Below are 24,325 nucleotides of genomic sequence, written 5' to 3'. Positions count from 1 at the left end.
CAGGTGTAGGTTCAAATATAAAACAATTATATGTGTGGATAACAAAATACATCCGTGATGAACTAAGCTGGAAACTTATACTGGAAAGTATAATTTATTGTGTTAACATTCACTGTAAACTTGACAGTTTTTTAACCCGCACCGCCTAGTGGTTGAAGCACGTTATTGCATTTTTTTGTTGAATATGTTATATTTACATCCAAAATAGGGGGAAAGTAGGAGATCAATGATAGAAATATAGAATATAAAAAACCAAGAAGATGCTCTACAATAAAACAGTTTAGTGCAGGATGTACAAAGATATTAATATGAGGATGTGCAAAACAGAAAAACGAATTAACCTTTATTTAAACATTAAAGAATACTTTAGGTTAAGGTCTTCTTTTAAGTAAGAAAAAAGCTTTGGGGGTATCTATCTACAGATAAATATTAAGCCTGACAAAGCACTTAACGTCTAATATATTGCTTTCCTGGAATTTTAACTATGTTGAAGCACTTATTTTAACTGATATTATACACATGAATTATACTCTTATGTATGTAGGTAAAATAAGAAATGTGCAGAATTTGACAGTTTAATGGTGGAGGTATACACACATATTGATAGATGTCTTGTAATGCGCTGTTGAGGAACCTGTGACCCAAGTTTTTCATTCATTGCATAACTACACCGTAGTTGTGTATATGATATGTCAATAAACCTTAGAAAATCTTGAAATCTTGAAAGGGATGTGCAAAATAGCAATTATATACAGTTTTTAATTAACGAGTAATTAATATACTTTATAGGGATCTGCAGATAAATGTTTAGCCTTCTCAAGCACCAACTATCAAATATCCCTCCTGATTGTTGGCACTTGACAATCACCTTCCCTGAATTTTACTCAGGTGTAACTAAAGTCTGATTTAAGGGTTGTTTATATTTCACATCATTAATCAGAATCTGCAAAGTAACTAAAATAAATGTAGTAGTAACCTCTGAGTTGTAGTGGAGTAGAATTACAAAGTAACAATGAGCTGTCATGTGGGTATATATTAATGTTGCCCATTATGGGTACAAGCGATTTTCACCCATTTATTAATTATATGTTTTAAATGTGTCCACATAAATGTGTTTCCTATCCCCTAAACCTCCAGGGAGTTTAATACTGGCAACTTCTAATTGTGGGAAAAACTACTTTTAAAACTAGAATTCCCAGTAGAGAAGTGCCATATACATGTTGCGAAACACAATAGCCAGCATGTGTAGTTCTGGGGGGGGGGGGGGGGGGGGGGCTGGATAGTCCGCCATGGGTTTCGTTCCATTTCAAAGAGCTGTCTAACCTTGGCGCACTGCCACTCCAACATCCAATCCCAGAGCTTGAAGATTAATCACAGGGTTTTTCAAGCAAAAGGACTGTAGTCCCAAACGATAGCTGAGGTCTACAGTCAATAAACCTTAGAACATTTTATTCGAGGGTTGTTGCTTTTTGTCACAATAGGGGCTCCATTACTTCTCCATTACTTCTCTTTTCACGTTAAAATGAAACACATCACTAAACCCTCTTCTGTCTCTTCCCACACCCCTTCCCCTCCCTCAGGCCCGTCAACTCCCCCGGCTTTTTCCTGGCACTGGTGGTATGTGGTGATGGCCATCGCCGGCGCCGTGTCCATCGCTGTGCTCATGGCTGTTTATGTGGCCAAGCTGCGGCGCAAAGAGACGCGTTTTGGGTGTGTAGGCTGTTGGCACTCCTCAAGAGTGGAAGGGAGGGACTAGATAGTCGTGCCAAACCAAAAAAGCTTCAGTGTTTTTCCAACTCCTTGACCGAGTTGTGTATGCCTTCTGAAAGCATTTGGAAGTAGTAGCTGCCATCTGTTTTGCAAAAAACAACAATAACTCTAGGGAGTTATGGAGGCGGGCCATGTTTTCAGCTGTGTTTACGCTTCTGCTGAAGAGGCTTTTCATTGTGTTTTGCCCTGATTTATAATGTGTGTTCACAGAGAGGCGTTTGAACCCATGATGGAGAGCGGAGAGCTGGTGGTCAGGTACCGCGCCCGCCGCACGTACAGCCGAAGGACCACAGAAGCAACATGTGAGTCCTCCTCTTTGCCCCTGCATGTTATTTAGAAAGATTACACTTTGTATTTCCTCCTGCAGCAGTGAGAAGTAAGCCTCTCAGCATGCCCAAACCTGCCTAGTCCCCAAGGATAGATAGCGATACAGAAAAAAAGGCAGCATAGCAGCATCTTCTCTCACGCCCTGGGCTTGGATCCAACACTTCAGTGGAAAGAACCATTGTGGAGACAAATACACTTCAAGCCATAACACAGGAATCACAGCTTGGGTTTGTTAGTTTGATCAAAGTCAGAAACAGGAACATCCTAAGGTTAATCCATCCTCTACAGCTGTGTTCAGTCAGCTGACAACTACACTGTGGCCCTTGTGCTCTATAATGCCATGTTTTATCTTTTTACAATCGTCAGATCAATTAGATGTGCAGTAAATCCATTCGTGAAGGTGTGCCCAGTAGTATTAGGAATGAATGGTAGAATTGAATTCGACTGCAATTTAGGCGTTTTCTGACAAAGTAGAGCAGAACAGAGGAAGGAAGTGTGAAAGGGAAGGTTAAATCAAGATGACCTCAGATTGTTGGAAATGGGAGAGAATTACCTGACGTACCTTTGTTAGAAATGTAATTTCAAACGTAAGCAGCCTGTAAAAACAGACGAGGAGTTACTTGACTGCTCTGCCTGGAGGTCATTTCACCTCTGGGGAGTTAAGGTGAGTTTCAAGTCCCCCCCAGGTGGAGGGATGACCTTGTACCTGTCTAACACAAAGCAGAGGTTCAGGTGTATCACCAGCCTGCAGTCCCTGTGATTCCTCCTGATTCCAGACAGAGATACCTGTAAACACAGCACAAAGACTCTGATTTCACACAGCTCGGTCGCATTCAAGTCGTGACATTGTCCCAGGTGTACGAGCAATATTTGTGAAGAACTCATACACAAGTCTCAGCTTGCCACAGCCACAAAGAGACCGGGGGATAGGGGAAAAATAACAAAACTATGAGTAAAATGAGACCCGCCAAAAAGATGAGAGATGTTGAGATAATGTGCACTTTGAGTGAATGAGAGAAAGCACACCGGGAATAAAGGAAGGGGTCAGATTTGAGGGATTCGAGAGGGATTTACGCCGCTGAGGTTGACCGGTAATTTTGGCCAATACCCTTGGGCTACGGTTATTGCGCGCATCGGCTAATGGTTAGTCACACCAACATGTGTTGGAACATGCCTGCGCACTGAGAACACTGTTGTTGGACGCGTGGCAGATTGATAGTGTAGCAGCAGCTGGAGAGAGATCTCTGATGCATGTCGTTGCCTTGTCATATTCTGGTCCAGATGTGAAAACAGAGCTAACGTCCGTAGCAGAGTGTGCTAGCCACCAAACAGCTGAGTGATAGCCAGCTGGTGGAAGAGAGTCAGGAACATTTAAACCAGCTTAAATCCTCGGAGCTCATCTCCCCTAGTGAGAGACTTTCTCATGGCAGATTTGCTATGTACAGTGGAATTAGTTTAGTTTGGGATTTTTCTGTCAGCACGCCTCTCCAACAAGCCTTAACGACTAACGACCCGTGGCACTTACATCGACCATCATGAAGTGCTTCGAGAGGCTGTTCCTGGCTCGGCTTAAATAATGCCCACCCACACTTGACCCCTGCCAGTTTGCCTATTGTCAGAACAGGAGTACGGATGACGCCATCTTCAGAGCACTACACCCTGCCCTCTACCATCTGGATCAGAGCAACACATACGTACGATTCCTGTTCATTGACTTTAGCTCGGCATTTAACACCATCATTCCTTCCAAACTGATTACCAAGCTCAGTGACCTTGGCATTTACCCCTCCCTCTGCAACTGGATACTGGACTTTCTCACAAACAGACCCCAGCATGTTAGAATAGACAAGCTCACATCCTTTAATCTCATCCTTAGCGCTGGTCTCCCGCAAGGCTATGTGTTAAGTCCCCTCCTATATTCCCTCTTCACACACGACTGCAAACCTGTACATGGCTCAAACACCATCGTTAAGTTTTCAGACGACACCACAGTGGTCGGGCTTGTCAGCAACAATGACGAGACGGCATACAGGGAAGAGGTTGAACATCTGGCAGAGTGGTGCGCTAACAACAACCTGGCTTTCAACACCAAGAAGACGAAAGAGGTCATTGTGGACTCTGGGACACGCTACCGCAGCCTCCCGGGTAGAACAAACAGGACTACGCACAGCTTCTTCCCTTCAGCAGTCAGACTGCTGACAATGAACCCCACGCTGTCCCATACTGCCTAGTTGTTGTCGTGTGCTGTGCTGAAGCGCAATTATCCTTGTACATTACTGTTGTACAGTACTATATTCACTGTATTTATTATTATCTGTGTATTTATTCTTATTTATACATTTCCCATCTATTTACCTTCATTTTTGTATCATCTATTTTGTACATACTTCTGATAATTGTTTATATAACTGACTGTTTTGCACTCTGGTTAGACCCTCCTTAATTTCGTTACACTGTGCACTTGCATTTTGTAATGACAATAAAGTAATCTAATCTAATATGATAGCTGACATTCACAGTAGGACTTTTTTGTATTTTTGTAACATGACTAACATGTGCATTAAAAGTATGAATAATTTCTTACATTAATACACTTTTAAACAATGTTATGTTACCTTAAAATCATTATTTCAAAAAATAAAACTTAAAGATCAAAACAGACATACAGCGTTTATTTCACTTATATTCCCATTTTCATTGTTATTCAAGCTGGCAGTGTTTATTAACACTTTGTTTTTGGCATAGTGTCGAGCATAGTGGTCTGATAGTCTGGCTGTTTTTCTCTTCTGTACTGTGTTGTTCATTAAAGTGCTTTGATCAGCAAACACCATAAACATTCCTTATTTTTTCCTCTTCAGTGAACAGCCTGGGCATCAGCGATGAGCTGAAGCAGAAGTTACAAGACGTGATGGTGGACAGACATAAACTAACCCTGGGAAAGACCCTAGGAGAAGGTACTGCTTTGTTTATTGGCTTTGTTTTACTATGAAAAATATTAGTCTCATGTCTAGCAGCTTGGGTTTAATGTCTACAGTTTAAGTACAGGGACTGCCAGACAAACAGCATGGTGAAAGAGGCATTTGTGGCACCATTGTCTCAGGCATGGTATATTTAATGGTTAGGACTTGCTGGGCGGTGGTTGCGAAGTCCTAAGGGACTTGGCTTTGCAACTGGAAGGTCACCAGTTCAAGTCCCGGAAAGACCAAGAGCTACCGAGGTGTCCCTGAGCAAGGCACCGTTCCCTACACTGCTCCCCGGGCGCCGTACATAATGGCAGCACACTGCTCCTAACACTAGGACGGGTCAAATGCAGAGAAACCGTTTCGTTACATAGTACCTGTACTACGTAATCACAATAAGTAGAATCTTTTTTTTTTTTTTTTTGCTATGTTTTCACCCCAGGTATAGTCGAACAGTTTACAACATGATAATCTCATAGCCAACCAGTCTTCACTGACATTTAAAGGGGCCCTATAATGCTTTTTGGGGTTTCTCTTTCCTGTAGTGTGTTATACAGGTTTTTGTGCATGTAAATGGTCTCCAAAGGCTAATATCCCAAAGTTATCTCCAACACACACAACCTTTTTCAACATTAAAGCATGGAGAGATGTCACAGTAGAGGCACCAAATACAATTATGAAACCTCAAAATGAGCATAATAGGGCCCCTTTAATGTTGTTGCATCTTAACTGACCATTGATTGTGTTTCTTTCTTCAGGGGAATTTGGCTCTGTGATGGAAGGTCTGCTGACTCAGGAGGATTCTTGCCTCAAAGTCGCTGTCAAGACTATGAAGAGTGAGTAGACAGTTAAAGCACTCAGCAACCACCACAATGAATCCCTTCATCTTGAGAACAAGGGCAATTGACGGAATAGCCCCTCGGGTCAACATTTTACAAGTTTTGGGGGACAAACATTTCATTTTTCAAACAGATATCTTGTGAAAAATATTGGCAGAAGAAACAATTGACCCCACATTGGCTGTAATGTCAAAGTAAAGTTAAGATTAGAAGATTCATTTTAAGGGAGAAAACATTGGGGAAAACAGCCTCTTACAGTATGTGAGCCAGTTTCAAGCTGTAGCAACGCAGTTAAAACAAACTGCAAACATGTATTAAAGCAGAGTTTAATACATTTAGGAGCCAAAACACCCTTGGAAATAAAAGTGTATTTCTTACCTTGGCAACTTCACAGCCTTGCAGCAGTGCCATGAGCTATAGAAAACCCACATGTTCTCACCTTTGCACGTCTCCTCCACAGTCGCTATCTGTACCCGCTCAGAGATGGAAGACTTTCTCCGAGAGGCCGCCTGTATGAAGGAGTTTGACCACGCCAACGTCATGAGGCTTCTAGGTGAGACAGGAGCCATGCTGCCGAGCACTTCAAGAACCGACACAGAAACACTGGAGATTAACACATTTAAAGTTTAAAATTAAATTTAAAGGAAAGCAATTAGCATGTGTCTTCCACAAAACAACTATTACGTTTTTTGATGAATATCTCAAAACCTTGGCGAACAAACTTTAAATATGCCCATAACTAAACACAACTGTCTTTAAAGGTCTTTGAAATTAGGTGTCATTAAAGTCACTCCATTTTAGAATGAAATAAAATGAAAGATAAATTATTAAAATATATAGAATGCATAATCTGTATATAACATAAGAAGTTACAGTAAGAATGTGCAATAAATAAATAATAAAATAAATGTATTCAAACAATAGTTGTTGCAGTATAATGTCCAATAAGAGATACATAAATAAAATAGGAAAGAAAAAATTATATAAACATACGTAGTTAAAGGTAGGGTAGGTAAAGGTCACTTCAGAAACAATTTCTGTTATATTCCATGTAATGCTCTTAACATCACGATAGCAATGAATATCTGAAATGCTTTGACAATAAATACATAGAAAAATATCATCTGTGGAAGCCGTGGTGCTGCACGACCAATTATTTTAGGCCCGGCTAAAATAACTGGATGGCCTACCTGCCTGTCAGCCTTCCATCTGTGCACAAACTTATCTCATGCCCGAATTGGTCATGTGCGCGTTCGTGTGTGTTGGAGGAGGGGCTCTGTAAGGAAGTTTGAAGGAAGGGGCAGATTTTTTTCGGCTGCCTACTTTCAAATTCTAGCGCACTCGAGCTGGTTTCTCCATTCTTACCTACCCTACCTTTAATGTTAATATGAAGTTAATTTAAGACTGAGCTGCTTACTTTATTATGCATAAAGTCGTGTTTAATTACAGGAACTGGATGTATTATATACAGGGCCGGCTCTAGACAATTTGCAGCCCTAGGTGAGATTTGAGCTGGGGCCCCAGCCAGAGAATCGTACAATAGAAAATATAAAGATCAATAGAGTATCCAAGGAACACACAATGGAATGGGGGATGGACGTCACATCCTGTAGGGGGGTCCGGGGTTATGCCCCCCGGGAAGAATGTTTTGAACATTTTAAAGTAAAATGCTTCAATCTGATGCACTTTGAGCAGAATTACTACTAGATCTAGGGGGTACAACTCTAAACACCCATATGAAAAAGATCGGTTTACATTTCATTAATCAAATAAGTATGTGAACATAACCAATAACTTACCATAGCCAATAACAAATAAATGTAACTTATTTTATTTTTGTTGTTCTTTCATATCTTATTTGATCTATTAATGTTTATTTATTCGTGTATATTTTTTAATCTCTCCAGTTTAAAACAATATTTTTGGTTTACTGTCCTATAGCATACATTGAAATGAGTTCATACCTGTTTATCCCAATAATTATAATGGGGTGCTTTGGATATTTGTTTACATAAATTGTGATCAAACCGTTTGAGACCCACTGAGATAACTTAGACGAAAGTGAACTATCTAAACACTCAGAGTCCTTTACCTCACTGAGCTGTAGTTATCAGCCTCTCAATCTGACTGGAGAGGACTCTCCCTCCACATTGTTGTAGAAACATCTACTTCTTATATCCGTTAGAGCAGCTAGCACCAGATTCTAATAACAACAGCGCCGGTACCGGTGCGCCCTTCTCTTTCTCCCTCGCTCGCTTCCACGCTCACTCGCACATTGGCTGTGAGCTGCGGGCGCCAGATAAGCCAACATCCCCCTTTTTCATCACTTACAGCGCCCATCGTACAGGGCAAATGAAAAGTGTAACCGGGGTGAAAAGGGTGTTACATTTACTTAATTATGAATATTGTTACATCAAGGCCAAAAATTAGGATGAGCGCCAATGGTCAAAGGTGTTTTTCTACCAGCGCAGCGCCTCCAAAGATCTGGCGCCCTAGGCGAACATCTATAACGCCAGTGCTACGGGCTGGCCCTGATTATATATGTATAACACTGACTCTCTGTTTTTACAGGTGTGTGTCTGCAGACTGTGGAGAGTGAAGGTTACCCCTCCCCCGTTGTCATCCTGCCCTATATGAAACACGGTGACCTGCACAGCTATCTGCTCTACTCGAGGCTCGGAGACTTTCCTGTGGTTAGTCTGAGATCAAACTATAAAAGCAGAGTCAGCGACATAAACGCACAAAGTCCCACACTTCATTGGGTTTATAAGTTCACATGACTTTCTGTAAGCAAAATGGGATCCAAGGTTCAAAATAGACATAGCGTATTTGTTACAGTCCCCAACCACACCTTTCTGGTAGCATGCACACTGAGATCACGAAAACACACTATATGTGTCATTCCTATCTCCAGTGTTACTCATTAAAAGATGAGATGTTATTTTGGAATCGAAAACTGCTATACGCACTAAGTCCCCGAAGAGCTGGCTTGAGAAACACAAGCCTGATAAAAACAAAATTCTTACAGAATGTTGAAACATCCATGAGTTCGGCAAACATTCAAAAACAAAGTGGGGTTGGAACCTATTGTTCCCACAGGAGGAGGTTGTTAGTATCTGGAACAGGGAGCACTCGGTTCAGGCTGAAACATGGATTCTAGTGCCCTCTACTGAGCAGAAAGGGAACATCAGCCATGTGAGACTAACATATTTTTGTCTTTGTGATGTCCTGCAGTACCTCCCGTCTCAAATGCTGGTTAAGTTCATGACTGATATTGCCCGTGGGATGGAGTACCTCAGCCGCAAGAACTTCATTCACAGGGATCTTGCCGCTCGCAACTGCATGTAAGATAATCTCTGCTTCCGCTTTCTGCTTTCTCAGTTCCTGAATGTGTTATCAGTTACTCTTTCTCTTTCTTGATGAATAGATTAAAAAGCATTGAATGTAGACAAAGAGACTGTGCTAATAGCAACTATGCTACAGATTAGATAAACATTATATTTTTTTGTATAAAAGTTTAAATTTGTAGTCCTGTAGCTTTCAAATGAATGTAGTGGAATAACAAAATGTTTCAACCATTACCTGTCTGCCCTTTCATAAATGCAGCACTGTAACTCTTGTTTATCTGTCTCAGGCTGAATGAGAACATGAATGTGTGTGTGGCAGACTTTGGCCTTTCCAAAAAGATCTACAACGGAGACTACTACAGGCAGGGCCGCATCTCCAAGATGCCGGTCAAGTGGATCGCTATCGAAAGCCTGGCTGACCGCGTCTATACCACCAAGAGTGACGTGGTTAGTTCATCTATCCTATGTTTGTGTGTGTTTGTTTGACTGACAATGTGGGGACTACCTACTATCTGGGGACTGGTCCCCACAAGGTTCACTATTTAGTTTATGTGTTTAAGGCTTAAGCTTACGGCTACAATTTAGCTTCAAGTGACACGTTGTCCTTATAGCTACAAGTGTTTAGATCCTACTGGGCATAGGGATGGATAGATGATATTGAGAAGCATTTCGAGAAGTTTCTGAGGATGTTTTGTATAACATTGTAAAAAATAGTATCTATTTGAATGGTTCTCTGCCAAGGAAGAAAGTACTTTTAAATATTGAACAGTAACCATTCATGTCTACGGAGCCCTGGAGGGTTCATAGAGAGAAAAATAAATGAAACGTTTTACTTAAAATTTAAATTGAGGCCACGCTTTATTAACTTGTGCGCACGAGTGGTTAGTTTTATGACGAATATGTCCAGTTGCCAGGGTGTGTGTGTGTGTGTGTGTGTGTGTGTGTGTGTGTGTGTGTGTGTGTGTGTGTGTGTGTGTGTGTGTGTGTGTGTGTGTGTGTGTGTGTGTGTGTGTGTGTGTGTGTGTGTGTGTGTGTGTGTGTGTGTGTGTGATAGTATCGTTCGTTCCGGTGCACTCCGGCAGGACTATAGCACTTTCTTTCACTTGGGAATACACATATAACTATGGAGAACCAGATTTGTGTAAATTACTGTTCGTGGTAATTTAAAACAAATGCCGGTGGTGTCGGACACACACAAACACACCGAACACGCACACACAGAGCGGAGCTGAGCACAAACACACACACACATCATGTGCCCCGGTGACAGGACATCTCCTTCATAAAACGAGGGGGAATACTCTGGTAGTTCGATGTGTGTAGAGGTGTGTGTGGTTAAACGTAACAGCCTCGATCTCTATTCAGCTGTACTAATGAAGGGAAACACAGTGAATTAAACAGTAAAAGGCACAGCTCTTTGCAGCTGATGCTGCTCTTCTAAGATTATGTTGAGTTACACGTTAATGCCTCCAGTGCCCTGTACGACGAAGCCAGTTCAACAGACCCTGGATATGTTTGGTTTACCCGTCTTAACTAACCTTAACAAACGCGATGTCGCTAAGCGGTCCTACGAAGCTGGTTATCAACTCAGTAAATCAACCAGGGTTTCTCTGTTCGGCTGAGAGCGCGTTCACTTCAAAGGGACGGGGTTAGCAACATTTGACCAATCACAAACATGGAGACGCGTGCTGACAGCGCAGCGTCATACTTCATGAATTAATAGTGTAAATAGCAAATCCTGCTTCGTAGTACAGGCCACTGGTGCCGCAGAGATTTCATAAAGTGAAGGAGGTTTTCCTTCTATAAAACAGCTGTGGGCAGCAGATACTGTGAGTCACGGACAGGAGTCCCTCAATTTAAGTAAAACTAGGCCACGCTTTATTAACTCGTGCGCACGCTTTATTAAATCGTGCAAACGAGAAAGTCAAACGTGGCCACGTTTTATTTATTTTTCGCTCTATGAAGCCTCAAGGGCTCCGTACATGTCTAAGGGGCTGTCGTACAAAAACATATTTCAGGTAACTATTGGTTAAAGTTGATCAACATAGTACAGAGTTAGACATGCAGCTACAGTAATGCAAGACTAAACAATGTCCTCAGAAGTTACAAAAACAGCATTATTTGAAAAAAAAACTGCTATCTGTTTAATTTTTTAATGTAATCGTACTCTTAAAAACTGATAGCTAGCATTATTTCAATAGCTTCATGAAGACATAGCTCTGATGTTTTGAGCCAAATGTTTCCATGTGAACAGTAACAGCTGATACTGCATGTATTCCTGAGGGGCCCGTTCGCGTTTCCATGCACATGTGAAAGTCTTCATGCTGCGTAAGCGCTAAAATGAATGTGCATTCTTTTGTAAGTAAAAATAGGATTTCCATAAAGCCTAGAAAAACATGCCTGTGTTATTTCTATAACCAGTGTTTGACCAGTGCAGATTGATGTTTGAGAAGTGTGCGTGGCAAGGCGTGTAAACCCTAAAGGAATTTAAACTTCTTAACCCTTTGTTAATCCTTTCTATTTCCCATTTCTGTCTCCCTCAGTGGTCGTTTGGAGTTACCATGTGGGAGATCGCCACGAGAGGCCAGACTCCGTACCCTGGGGTGGAGAACAGTGAGATTTATGATTATTTGAGACAGGGAAACCGTCTCAAGCCGCCTCCAGATTGTCTGGACAACATGTGAGTGTGGACTACTTAACCTTCACATTCTTCATAAAGAACGTACTCAGCTGATGATATAGTATCTTGGAAATCTTTTACCTCCTGTTGAGGATTACATTTTTGCCATTAAGTCAGAAAATGTTTTAAATGTTACCTACAGATTATTATACACAGTTTAAGAATTTAAGTGAAACAAGATATAGAATTCCTAATATGAACAGCTTGTATTTTTTTATGGGATTTCTTATTTCATATTGAGAAGCAGTCTTTTGCTTTATTTTAAGTAAACACATTACCAAACAGGTTTAATAAGTTCATAACGATGTGCTAGGAAATTCCCCCCAAATAAATGCATTACTTGCATCTAATTTCTAATACTAAAAACAGGAAACATTTGAAAGATTTTTCAAGATCTACAGCAAGAAACAAATGCATTCAGGAGTAAAAATTACGATTTTAAGAATAGTTATTCTAACTAATATACTGTTTGTGAGGAAAGTAAATAATAATTTGTATTTGTATTTAATGAATAAGTGCCAAATGAAGTTTTCCTGTCCTAGATATTCCCCTAGATGGGCCCTGTTTACTATAATGTTTTTCACAGTCTTCCACAATGTGCTAACATTAATGACATGTCCTTTCCTCCTCTCCAGCTACGCCCTGATGTTCTCCTGCTGGCTGCTGAGCCCCAAGGACCGGCCGTCCTTCGAGGCGCTACACTGTCAGCTGGAGAAAGCTCTGGAGGATCTGCCAGACACCCAGGATCCCGAGGAGATCCTGTACGTTAACATGGACGAGTCTTCCATAGAGCTCGGGGCCGTCGGTGGCCGTGATCCCATGGGGGGGCCGTCCCCTCTCTGCCTGAAGGGCCTGGACTCTGTGACCACGGTGGAAGTGCACCACCCAAACCGCTACGTCCTCTGTCCCCAACACGAGACCACCCGGCCCCTCTCTGAGTCCCTGGAGAGCCTGGACATGCCGGTGTCGTCTGCCAACGCCACGCTGCCTCTACAACCGTCCTGCCATTCCACCCCCAACCCAACCCCAGCGCCCACCCCGACTGTGGAGCTGCTGGAGTACAGGGAAGGCTCTAAAAAAATGCCGTGGCAGTGATGGCGTCACCCATAAAAGTCTGGCCAAAGTGTGCCATCCTTAAACCCCGGTCCAAGAAGTAGATCCTCTTGCTACTGACTGCGTGAAACCTAAAGTGCCCCTAAGTTGATATTTTTGCACAAACACACACAAAGCATTCCAAGGAAGTGAAGAATTGGGATTATTTCCTTTGTTAACCCTTATGCTTCTGTTTTGAGCACATTTCCAAGAGAGTGTGAAAAGTGTAGCCAGAGGGACACTGTTACCAACGGGGTGATCTGGTTTAGAGCACATGTCGTTGAACTCGTACACTGCAGCACAATCAGAGAAACCCAACTCCCCGTCGCTATAGCAATACAACTACCGGTACACAGCAGATCGATCTCCTTCACTTGAAGCTCAAGAATCTGATCGTGAAACCAGCTCAGACACTGCCAGCCTGAATCTACAACTAAACAAACTCAGCAGCTTGGACGCTAAAAAGTGCTAACATGGAATCCCTCATAACTCAGCAAAAAGAAAACTGAGGACTGAAGAAAAAATTGACAAATGTCTGCCTATATTGATACCGTTTATGAAGGGCGATAAGGAAGGTTATTTTGAGCTACATATCTCTTCTACTTTGAGCTGTGTTTTGTAATGATGATAAGATTTTCTCTCCCCACAGAAAGCCGACTGAAGTTAGAAGACCTTTTCCCTTAAGCTACAGAATATGAATGAAATTGAATTTTAAACAACTAATTAATAAAAAGAGACCATCATCTGCAAAGAAAATAACATTCCACTCAGGCTATAAGAGCTGGTTCGAATCCGAAATCTCCATTTCCGTCCAAATGTAGCGCTACTAATCCCAGACACTTTGCATTTAGCACCTTGAGCCATTTTCAGTTCACACAAGGCACCTCTTTCCTCTCTAACAACCTGTGAAAGTCCTGATTCAACTAGTCGATAAATCTTCGTCTTAACTCAGGAAGCGGAGAGTTAGACTTTGTAGGTACTGGTCCAATGAATAGGGTACAGATAATCCAGGGCAGATGGATGACTGAGGATAGGTACGGACAGGATGGAGTTATCCAGGGCAAACGGTGGGATAAGCTCCTCCCCTTTGCTTTTGGCTCAAGCACAGTGTTATTACATATTTTGTAAAAAAACGAAAAATGTAATGCTGATTTTTGTATTTCTACGACTTTGCACTAATGTTGGTTTTTATATCCTTGTATGTTTGTTTATAGTTTGTATATCTTTTACGCTTTTTTGTATTTTGTGTTGTTATTACTTTTCTCAAGTCATCTTGCGGCATCTCGCATAAAATCTTTGCATATAAAGGCAGAGAACGAAGCCTGTGAAAGCATATCAGGGCGATTCTTTTCTGTAAATGTGCAAAAGACTGGGAAACATGACTAACCTCGTCGTCTGACATCTGACTCTCTCTTCCTGGGATATTTCCATTTCTCGAGGTTCAACACTGTAAATAGAAGTGTGGTACCACACAGATACAAAGTGTGTATATCCAAACCTCTGCTTTGAGGTCCACTAGCTGCAACTTTGCATCATGCATGCACTTATTCTTTATATACGTTTATATATATTTGCTTTACTTCATGATTTTGTAATTGGAATGGACCATATTCCTTCACACTTTTTCTGAGAATTGGCTGTGTTTCTCAGATGTTTACATCAAAGGTACTCAATTACAACACAGTATATAGTGTAGCATTACTGAAATCATTGTTAAAGGGCCCATGTCATGCTTTTCCGGTTATTACCCGTCCCCTTGTGTGTTATGAAGGTTTTTCTGCATGTAAACGGTCTGCAGAGTCACAAACCCTCAAAGTACACCCTGTAGCGAGTAAAACTCTGAAACAGAAAAAACCTGTCTATGCTGCCCCAGAACGCCTTGTTGGAGATTTCTCTTTTTCCGTTGTTTCCTTCCTGGGTTCTGTGACGTGTGAACACCCAAATCAACAACAAATGACCGGATTGGTCCATTTGGGCCAACAAGCCGTTTAGGACAGAGAGTGAATACCTGGTGAATACACATACTTTACAGAGATGCTGTATGAGAAACCAATGTGAGTTTGGAAAAGTGCACAATTTAAATCTAATCTAGTAGTCTAGTCTCAACAATGGAATTATGATCAGTAGAAATGGCCATGACATGGGACCTTTAAGACAAATGTAAAGTTCTCCTAAAGCTGCATTCACATGACACATGATTTGCTCTTTGCTCAGCCACTAAAGTTTTGTTTCTATATTTATGTACCCTGCTAGTATGCGGCACCACATACAGCTTTCATTGAATTGGTTGCGTATCAAAAGATTATCATTAAATGTGGAAAAACTTAAAATAATTTGAACTTTTGAGTACGACTCGGCGACAATCGCGTGACGCCGAGGGTAGTGCTACTGCATTTCTCTCCATAGAAACACGTCAGCACAGCCGTATTACTGCTTTTCATGTGAATGCAGCTGAAGACATGTGGTACTGTATTCTCACTGAGGAGTCATACATTGTTTTTGAACAAAAGAAAGTGACACTGGGGCACTCCTATAATTTGGTCTGTATAAATACTTCGATGCTGACTCATACTGCATTACATAAGCATTGTTTTTGAAACATTTTGGTCTTAAACCTTTCTTTGTGGAAAAAAAGACTTAAATTCCTTCATGATTACAGTCTGGTCAGCCTTAAGTTTTTACCTTCAGTGCCTTCAGAGAGCCGGTGTTCTGCTTTGCAGTGAATGTCTGTTTGGATTGTGATTCTCCTGTAACAAGTTGGGAGAAGACTGTACTTTAACTGCCTTTATCTTGTGACTATCGTGATTTGTAAAGTTTTATATACCTACCTACAGTATTTTGTACAAGAAATAAACATGTTTATCATGAATCAGCCCTGAGCTTTTATGTGTTCAATATTAAAGGTGCCCTATTATGCTAATTTTCAGGTCCATATTTGTAGTTTGTGCCTCTCCTGTGACATGTTCAAAAGCCCTTTCATTTTTCTCATACTGCCGGTGCTGCAGCACTTCTTTTCACCCTCTGTCTGAAACCAGAGCGCAGTCTGCTCTGATTTTGGTCACAAACAATGTGTTGGAGCACAAGTGACAGTAAGGCCACTTTCGCAGGGGAGTAAACAAAGGAGTCCAATGCAGGCATTTCAGGGGGAGTATGTGGGAGAGAAACTCCCTCTGGAGGGAACACAGGGATTTTAGCCTTTGCAGACCATTTACACAAACAAACACCTATAGAACACACTCCAGGAAGGTAAAACCCCAAAAAGCAGAATAGGGCCCCTTTAATCCTATTAAACATTTTTTTTGTTTATTTACTCAACAATACAGCAGATGTTGAGATCACTGTTGAGGTTGTCTGGTTTATTATCGAAAAGCAAGAAACTGCTAATAAACAACACAGTGTCTGACATGTCTGAATGATCAGCTAACAGCTGAAAAACACTTGAAATGTTTGAATAATGTTCAGAAAGTATAGTATCTAATAAGGGTGTTTTTCCTCAGAAGTGGATGTAGGAGATCTGCACGTCGCCATCTATCTCCAGCATGTCCACCTCATTGAAGGACTGCAGGCGGTGGACAAAGTCGAACAAGTGCTGCCCGTTCACAAACACTTTGAACCTCTGGTTCCCGCAGCGGATCGACATCTAAGACACAGAGGCAGAAAATTAAGCGGATTATAGGCCTGCAACAATTATTTTATATTATCAGGTAATTGTTTTGGCTATAAAATATCAGAAAATAATTTAAAACGTCCAATGTGGTTAATCAAAGTCCACTTTTAAATGTCTTGTTTTGTCAGCCCAAAACCCAAAATGATCAACTTTAATGTGATACAACAATGAACAGAAAAGACCAGAGGAAAGAAGTCCTATTTGAGAGGCTGTAAACAGCATTGTTCTTCAATATCAAATCAAATCATATACTGTACAGTATATCAAATATCACAAAACTTAAAAAATGGTTTTCTTTCCATGGATTAAAGTAACGATTAGTCAAGTCCAGTAGTTTGACTAACGGCCCGTCCACACACAGGCATGAAAAAAATCTTGAAAAATCTTGATGCTGGTCATGTCTGTAGCTTGGCGATTTCACACGCCCAAGGCGACCAACAACCAATCAGGAATCTCCCAGGAATCTCCCGCCCGCCCGCCCCCGGCATACAAAGCCTGTCAATTCAATGTTAAAACGAAGTAAACTGGATATAAACTCCCCAAACAGGTGAAAACCTACCAGTTTCACCAACTGTCTCTGCCACCTCCCTCCATGCCTGGTTCCTCCGGTTTAGGTCCCGGTAGGTGCACAGAGAGCAGTCGTAAAGGACAGGGATATTTCCTACAGCGATGATTAATTTATCCTCCATTTTATGACATATGGAAAAGACCGCAGCGGTATCTGCATACAGTACACGCGGTTTGATGGCGGGATTTGCATAAACGGGATTTGATTGGCTGATGCCAGCTTCGCAAGCATTGGGAGCATCAAAAGTTGAACATTGCTCAACTTTTGATGCTCACGATGCTTGCAAAGCCATGCTCCGCTCCCCACAATGCAGTTCGGCGAAGATTAAAAATCAAGTGAATGGGCGAAGCTTTGAAAGATTTTTTTCATGCCTGTGTGTGGACGGGCCGTAATCAAACTGCAGGGTACTGGATTGCAGCTATCCAATGTGAAATACATATTTAGAACTAAATATGAGGTCAGTGTGACAGATTCTACTTACATCAAAGTACTGTCCCTCCATGAAGGGGTTCATGTTCATCTCTCTGTCCTCCTGGCCCCAGGTCCCTCCGATCATGCTATTCCTCACCACGACCCCCTCCCTCACCCGGGGGTTCATGTGGAAGGCGATGTCCCGAGATCTGCTCACCAGGAAGTTGATGCACAATCTGCAACACACAGAAATCAGTGTGATCGATGTCTGTTTGCACTCACACTCTAATGACGTTAGTGTGTGTAATCACTAATAACACACGTGTTGGCTCCATAGGGCAACATCCCTCTGACGATGATGGTCCTCTTAGGGTACATGCCTCCTGGGATCATGTTAGAGTACGGTATGAGCTAAAAACACGAAGCAAAAACTCAATTAGACAGGTAATATCCAAACAAGACTGAAATTCCACAGCAACACTGGTGGCCCTGTGAGGCCGGATTCTTATAGGAGACAGTTCTACTGGGTTTATCTGTGCACTGATCATTTTGGGACACTTAACTTGCCAGGCTAAGTTTTAAGATGTTATACTAAGCTCAGCCTTCAAATGCATTTAAACGGAACAAATAACTTCACAGCTTTGAGCAGAATGCCACAGGGGACATCTTTAGTTACAACAGTGAAATGAAAAATGAATTTGCTTAACTTGAATGAGTTCATTGTTTTGCCACACTAGGTCAAATAGCAGAGCTTCAGGTAATTCACTGTATTATCAGTGTTGGTGTGCAATGAGGTCTGATTGACTTGACACATGTAATGCATTCTGTTCTGTTGCCACAAGAGGGCAATTATTGCATGTTTTAAAATAGAAGTTGAAAATAGTTGTTTGAAAGAGCATTGTTTAAAGGTAGCCCAATGACGCTCTTTAGGCTGCCATTGCTGGTAATAGAAATGATCATCATCCCCTACAAAGCAGAATGGTATTTAGACCCGCCCCAGCAGTTCCCCCATCAGCTGTGGTGCAGAGCAACTGAGCTGACGCCACAGGTGTCAACACCTACAGTAGTAGCTGGTGGGCAAAACAGGCAGCAAATACACCAAATACTATTAAAAAGGTTAGTGAACTTCAAATGAGTGTTGACCAAATTGTACTTACAGGGTTGTAGACTGGCTGCCCGCCCATGCCCTATAATCAGAGTAACAGATATAATATTTACATTGGAGTAGCAGAAGGAATCAAATATACATAGGGCTTTATTATTTCATGTAGTGTTCTCACCGGCAGGTTTGATCCTGGGAATCCACCCTGACAGGAAAAAAAAAGTAAATCAACTGAATAAGATATGTTGTTCACACAAACTACTTTTTTATATACACATGCTATGAACACATGATGTAAATCAAAATAAATCGGTTATAATAATAATTTTGACATACCCCCATACCACCTCCAATGTCTCCTGGATAACCTCCCTGTAAAGAAGCACATGGTATTGTTCAGTGATTTGTTGTGAATGATTGAGACTTTTTTTGAAGTTATTTCGAGATACATGTGGCATTGGTGAAGAGCAGAAATAGTTTATACTTATTTTATTATTATTATTTTTTATAAGAAATGTATTCACCCCCATGCCACCGCCTGGACATCCTCCCTGTTGAAAAGAGGTAAATGTGTCAAATTCTGTTTAGTGATGTATTTCATTTAGTTTGACAAAATCTTCAGCCTAAATGTATTTACTTCCATTCCTCCTCCCATGCCTCCTCCCATGCCTCCTCCCATATCACCTGGGTATCCTCCCTGTGTATCAGTTAGAACGAGCAAGGAGAAGTGAAAATGATGGCCGCTGGTTCTCATATATTTACAGTATTTTTGAAAGGAAACTGCACTTAAAGACAAACGGAACATACCCCCATGCCACCTCCTGGGTACCCTCCCTGTTAAAAGTGGTGACCATGTTACATCCAGTCCAGTGCTGATTTGAATTGCATTTTCATCTTTATAGTATACTTACTTCCATGCCTCCTCCCATGCCTCCTCCCATACCTCCTCCCATGCCTCCTCCCATGCCTCCTCCCATGCCTCCTCCCATGCCTCCTCCCATGCCTCCTCCCATGCCTCCTCCCATGCCTCCTCCCATGCCACCTGGATATCCTCCCTAGAAGACCAAACAGAAGTGTAAAACTAAACAAACATCACAAAACCAATAAAGACAATCTTTGTAAAGTACACATACAAAAAGTTGACGAACACTATTTGTTTACCACACAATCATATGTAATACGATGCATGAATACTGTACACTTGCTAACAACTCTTCTGCAAGATCTACTACTGGCAGTATTTTTGGCAGCAGTTTGCATTAAAACTTGTAAACATGTAACAGTAGGGTTTATATATTTAACAGTTGTAATAACAGGGCATTTGCTGCAACTTAATATTACACATTTGTCATTGAACATTAAAGTTTAAATTCACATTTTTATATTCAAACCTAGCAAGTTGAAGCAAGCACACACATTTATTAAACCCAGTATTAGCCCAAAGCATTATTCTGAAACAGCGGGGACGTCTCACCCCAATGACGTTTATGGTCTGGATGCGAACATCTCCTGCGATCTGCATGGCACGAACCCTCTGCACGGGGAGGCGGTGCTCGAAGGTGTAGAAGTCATTCCCGTCGACTTTGATCTGCAACAGGATCATCAAATGTGCAGCAGAGTTTGCCATCAAATCAAATCAAGTTTTATTTATATAGCACATTTATAAAGGATTTTTGGTCGAGCCAAAGTACTGTACATATAATTAAAATAGCCTACAGCAGAGACACTTTAAAGCGAATACAATAAGCACAGATTGTGCCATGGCATTTGTGTGGTCCAAAAAGTAAGAGTAAGAAATGCAGAGTGAATATGTTTAAATGTTACTTCTCAAAGCTAAAAACCACAAACAATCCTGCCGTAGAACAAAAGCTTAAAAAAGTTAAACTTGTCTTTATCAAAAGATGACAGCTCACTATAAATCCTTAAGTAAAAAGCATTAAGTAAATGTTTTTATAAAAAACTACAATTGAGTTATTATTGGTCAACAACTATATCTCCTGTGGATGCCTATAAGTGAAAGTCTGTATCCTTAATGATGAGTGACAATGATAATACTTGAAAAAGAATAACAAATATTTCTTTAGTGCAGAAATTAAGTGAGTGTTAACAAATATGTTAACACTGAAAATGCCCTTATATATGTTCTTACATCTACTTAATTGTTCCTTGGGGTCAAATATTGACATTTTGTCTCAACAATCAACCTCTGATGCCTATGCGCAAAGCACTCTTTAGAATCTCTATCTGACACACCAGGTCTACGGTACGGTATTGAGGTGTATGCAAGCCACTTAAATAGAAAATGTAAAAGCTAAATGACAGGTAATGAATGTGTATTGCATAGAACCATTCATTAAAGGTTTAATATAAAACGTGTTAATGTGAAACAGGGGGTTAATCTAAAGTGGTACAGAGAGAACATTGTGTTAGAGCTCCTGTTTGTTCTGACCTCGTAGCCTCGTGAAGTTGCCAGGATGACCATTTCGAAGGCTTTGCCTTTACAGAAGGGCATATCATGAGTCTTGTGCTCACTGCCCCAGGATCCCCCTTCACACGAGTTGAAGACCACCTTGTCCCATCCGTCAAATCGAGGGTTGAAGTGGAGGGCGAGGTCGCTGGACTCAGACTCTCCACAGAGCAGGTTGATATAGAACCTGCCAAAGGAACAGCAGAGACATTCTGTCACTGAGTCCTCTAGTGACTGATATGTTGGATTAGTGTTAGGAAACAGAAATGCAAACAGTGCAGGTGGGGCAGACTGGAAATAAATCTCTCCCAACAAAAGAGCCTAAGATGTTACGATACAGTCAGGTATGTGCAGTGTTTACCTTGCCTGTTAATGGGCTGTAAAATGACCTCTGATATTACCATTTTGAAAAAGGAGGTAATAAAAGTGGAGTGATATTAAGCAATGCAAAAAAACCTGCTCCACCCAGATTACACACGGTGTTCCAATAGTAAAAAAAGATTTTGGTTGAAAAGTGCAATAAACTTATACAAGTGGACCTTGAGTTGACATTTTTTCAAGATTAAGAATTAGTTTTGAGATAGTTTAGAGATGTAAACTCACCTGGTAATATCCTCAGGAATGGACCCCTGGATGTAGATTGACACACCCTCCCTCAGGCCCCCATGAATGGGCCCCAGATAGGGAATATTCTGTACAGTGCATAAGAATATTAATCCACACTGTGCAACGCTCCCAGGCTCGCAAAAACAAATCACATACATTAAATATGCAGTAAATAAGTATATTACAAATGTAAGTTCTGGAAGATATTATATATATATATATATATATATATTGTACTCTTTTAGGTCTTTTTTGAGATTCTTTTCTTTTCTAACCCTAACCTAACCATATTTTAAATTAGTTTATTTTCAACTCTTTTTTATTTCAAATGTTGGCAATATTTTGTTTTACATCTGCTGCAACTAAAACATTTCCCAAATTGGGATCAATAAAGTATATTTTAACTTATCTTATATTATTTGGAGTGTCCATAAAAATGTGTAGTTTGACTTCACTGTTTACAATCTTTGGATGCAGTGTCGGGAAAGAAAGTACGATACATGTACTATACTATACTTTTGATGGTTTTACCTTCCCTATTGTAAAGACTATATGTGTTTTTATTAACATCATATTATAATCATTTCACAAAATAAATGTTGTGCACATGTTGCTTTTTTAACAAATCCAATTAATCAATTAATGTTAATTCAAAGAGAGCATCCAATGATGACTGACCAGAATGGTAGTCAATCAAGCGTATTTAAATTAACAGCTTGATGCATCCAACATATTTGATCTCTAGTATGTGAACACAAAATATTCCCTATGATATAATGTGTTCAATTCAATGAAAATTGTCTGGAAAACAAGGAAACACAAAGACGCGTTCAAAATATTTCCAGCAAGAATTGTACCGGCAGTGAAACCCAAGGGAAAAATGGGCACAGGTCATATGCATGGCACTGACTGGAGACCACCATCACTACCGCGGTTTAAAGGGCACACTTCCTCAATGACACTCATTTTCTTTAGGTGTGGTGAAAACTGAGCATTTTGTTTTTCTTAAGCATGCACTAGATAGTTTCTTTAAATTGCAGAGTAGTGCAAGAGTGTAGGAACAGATAGTGCGTTCAATTTGATAGCCTAACAAGAATGCTATACGGGCATATTCCCTGTGTAACACACATTATACAGAGGGCTACCACAGTGTCTCTCCTACAGCGGCTTATCCCTGCAATGCCTCACTCAGCAGCAGATACTCACAGGGCCGTAGATCGGCTGGTAGCCAGGAGGAGCAACGAAGGACATGGCAGCAGTCAGTGGGACGGACAGATTCAGGAGGGGGTCAGTCAGGAACTGATCTATGTGGGAGTCCACATTTTATACAAGTGATGAGGGAGGGGCAGAGCAGGGTTCCAAACCGAGACCTGCATCACCGTGTTTACTTTAGAGGCACAGGATGCAAAGTGTCCGTTGACCGAGAAGAGGAGTGGCACGGTTCAACAAAACGACAGTGTTTGTTTATGTGAGGCGAGAAAAACCAACATGGCTGAACAGCTTTTGAAGCAACAAGTAACCCTTGAACGGCAGGAGAGGAAGTACTCAGATACTTTACGTAAGAAAAAGCAATAAAATAAAAGTGCATGAAAAAGTGATGCATTGTGAATGTAAGTGAAGTAAAAGTACACAAGTATTATCAGCTAGCTAGCTTCCCCAAACTAGCAAACATTGCAATAATTTCCCCTCAGTGTAACACTATCATATATTAAGTTTCCATGTTATTACTACTGATATATAACTAACTATCTAACTAACTAACAATTTCATATTTTGTATATATGGCACTTCATAAAAACGTATATTTGAAAAGCTCTTTACATGTTTTGTCTGCAAAATCTCAATCTGTTAATGAACTGGTACCCAAAGCTGCAAATAAGAATAATGGAGTTAACGTATCCCTCTGACAATTAGCAAAGTAGGATTCCTGAACCTTACACAGTGAGAAAAAACTGCCATTATTCCTTTATTTTATCAGAGGATTTGTTTGTGGTGGAAAAGACTATAAATCTTGAATTTGAAGTGGAGGGCTGTGAATGATGCCAGTACACTAAATCAGAAACCAGATATCATTTTCTTTCTGAAGGGAATTGTAGGAGGGTCTATGTATGATTCATAAAATATCCCCCCGCCTGCCTAACTTAAGGCAAACAGAAACACAAGTAACTCTTATCTAGAACTCACCTTTATATACATCATTCCTGGAGGCAGTATGCAAATTATTTACGAAGTCAGCATACAAGCTGTTCATATGCACTCATACATAATCTGTCAGGAAACAAAAGCCTGTCTCACTGACACATGGGTGTTTCCTTTCATGTTTACAGCACAAAAATCCACTTTTGGTATTTGATTAAGATAACGTGCCGTAACGATTTGTCAGGGGATTGGTTAAGTATGTAAGGCTGTCCATTATTAGTGGATTATATGTCATTATAATGTAAAAAACTGAATTTGACTTTAAAAATATATATGTACTTATGGTTTCT

At 40.8% G+C, this 24,325-nt stretch overlaps 2 protein-coding genes across 2 annotated transcripts in view; one reads left to right on the top strand and one right to left on the bottom strand.

Moving 5' to 3' along the window:
* axl (AXL receptor tyrosine kinase) overlaps positions 1-15,884 on the top strand; it is a 49,401-nt gene extending 33,517 nt beyond the window's left edge. Inside the window, exons 11-20 of the mRNA XM_079674312.1 lie at positions 1,581-1,710; positions 1,981-2,072; positions 4,956-5,051; positions 5,816-5,893; positions 6,357-6,449; positions 8,468-8,589; positions 9,131-9,240; positions 9,531-9,690; positions 11,787-11,923; positions 12,559-15,884. Of these exons, the coding sequence (XP_079530438.1) occupies positions 1,581-1,710; positions 1,981-2,072; positions 4,956-5,051; positions 5,816-5,893; positions 6,357-6,449; positions 8,468-8,589; positions 9,131-9,240; positions 9,531-9,690; positions 11,787-11,923; positions 12,559-13,018 (1,478 nt within the window). The 3' untranslated portion in view covers positions 13,019-15,884. The remainder of the gene's footprint in view (positions 1-1,580; positions 1,711-1,980; positions 2,073-4,955; positions 5,052-5,815; positions 5,894-6,356; positions 6,450-8,467; positions 8,590-9,130; positions 9,241-9,530; positions 9,691-11,786; positions 11,924-12,558) is intronic.
* A 472-nt stretch (positions 15,885-16,356) lies between these two features.
* Positions 16,357-23,281, bottom strand: LOC307035229 (galectin-4-like). Its single transcript, XM_079674313.1, has 11 exons — positions 23,043-23,281; positions 21,834-21,922; positions 21,213-21,417; positions 20,238-20,351; positions 19,288-19,314; positions 19,100-19,135; positions 18,942-18,968; positions 18,819-18,848; positions 17,984-18,072; positions 17,732-17,897; positions 16,357-16,655 (listed from the first exon to the last, which is right to left on the bottom strand). The coding sequence occupies exons 1-11, from the start codon at positions 23,085-23,087 to the stop codon at positions 16,509-16,511; spliced, it is 975 nt and encodes a 324-aa protein (XP_079530439.1). The 5' UTR covers positions 23,088-23,281; the 3' UTR covers positions 16,357-16,508.
* Positions 23,282-24,325: the final 1,044 nt, after the last annotated feature.

This window comes from Notothenia rossii (assembly GCF_949606895.1).
Source record: "Notothenia rossii genome assembly, chromosome: 4".
NCBI lineage: Eukaryota > Metazoa > Chordata > Actinopteri > Perciformes > Nototheniidae > Notothenia > Notothenia rossii.
This window is presented reverse-complemented; position numbering and strand designations above follow the sequence as displayed.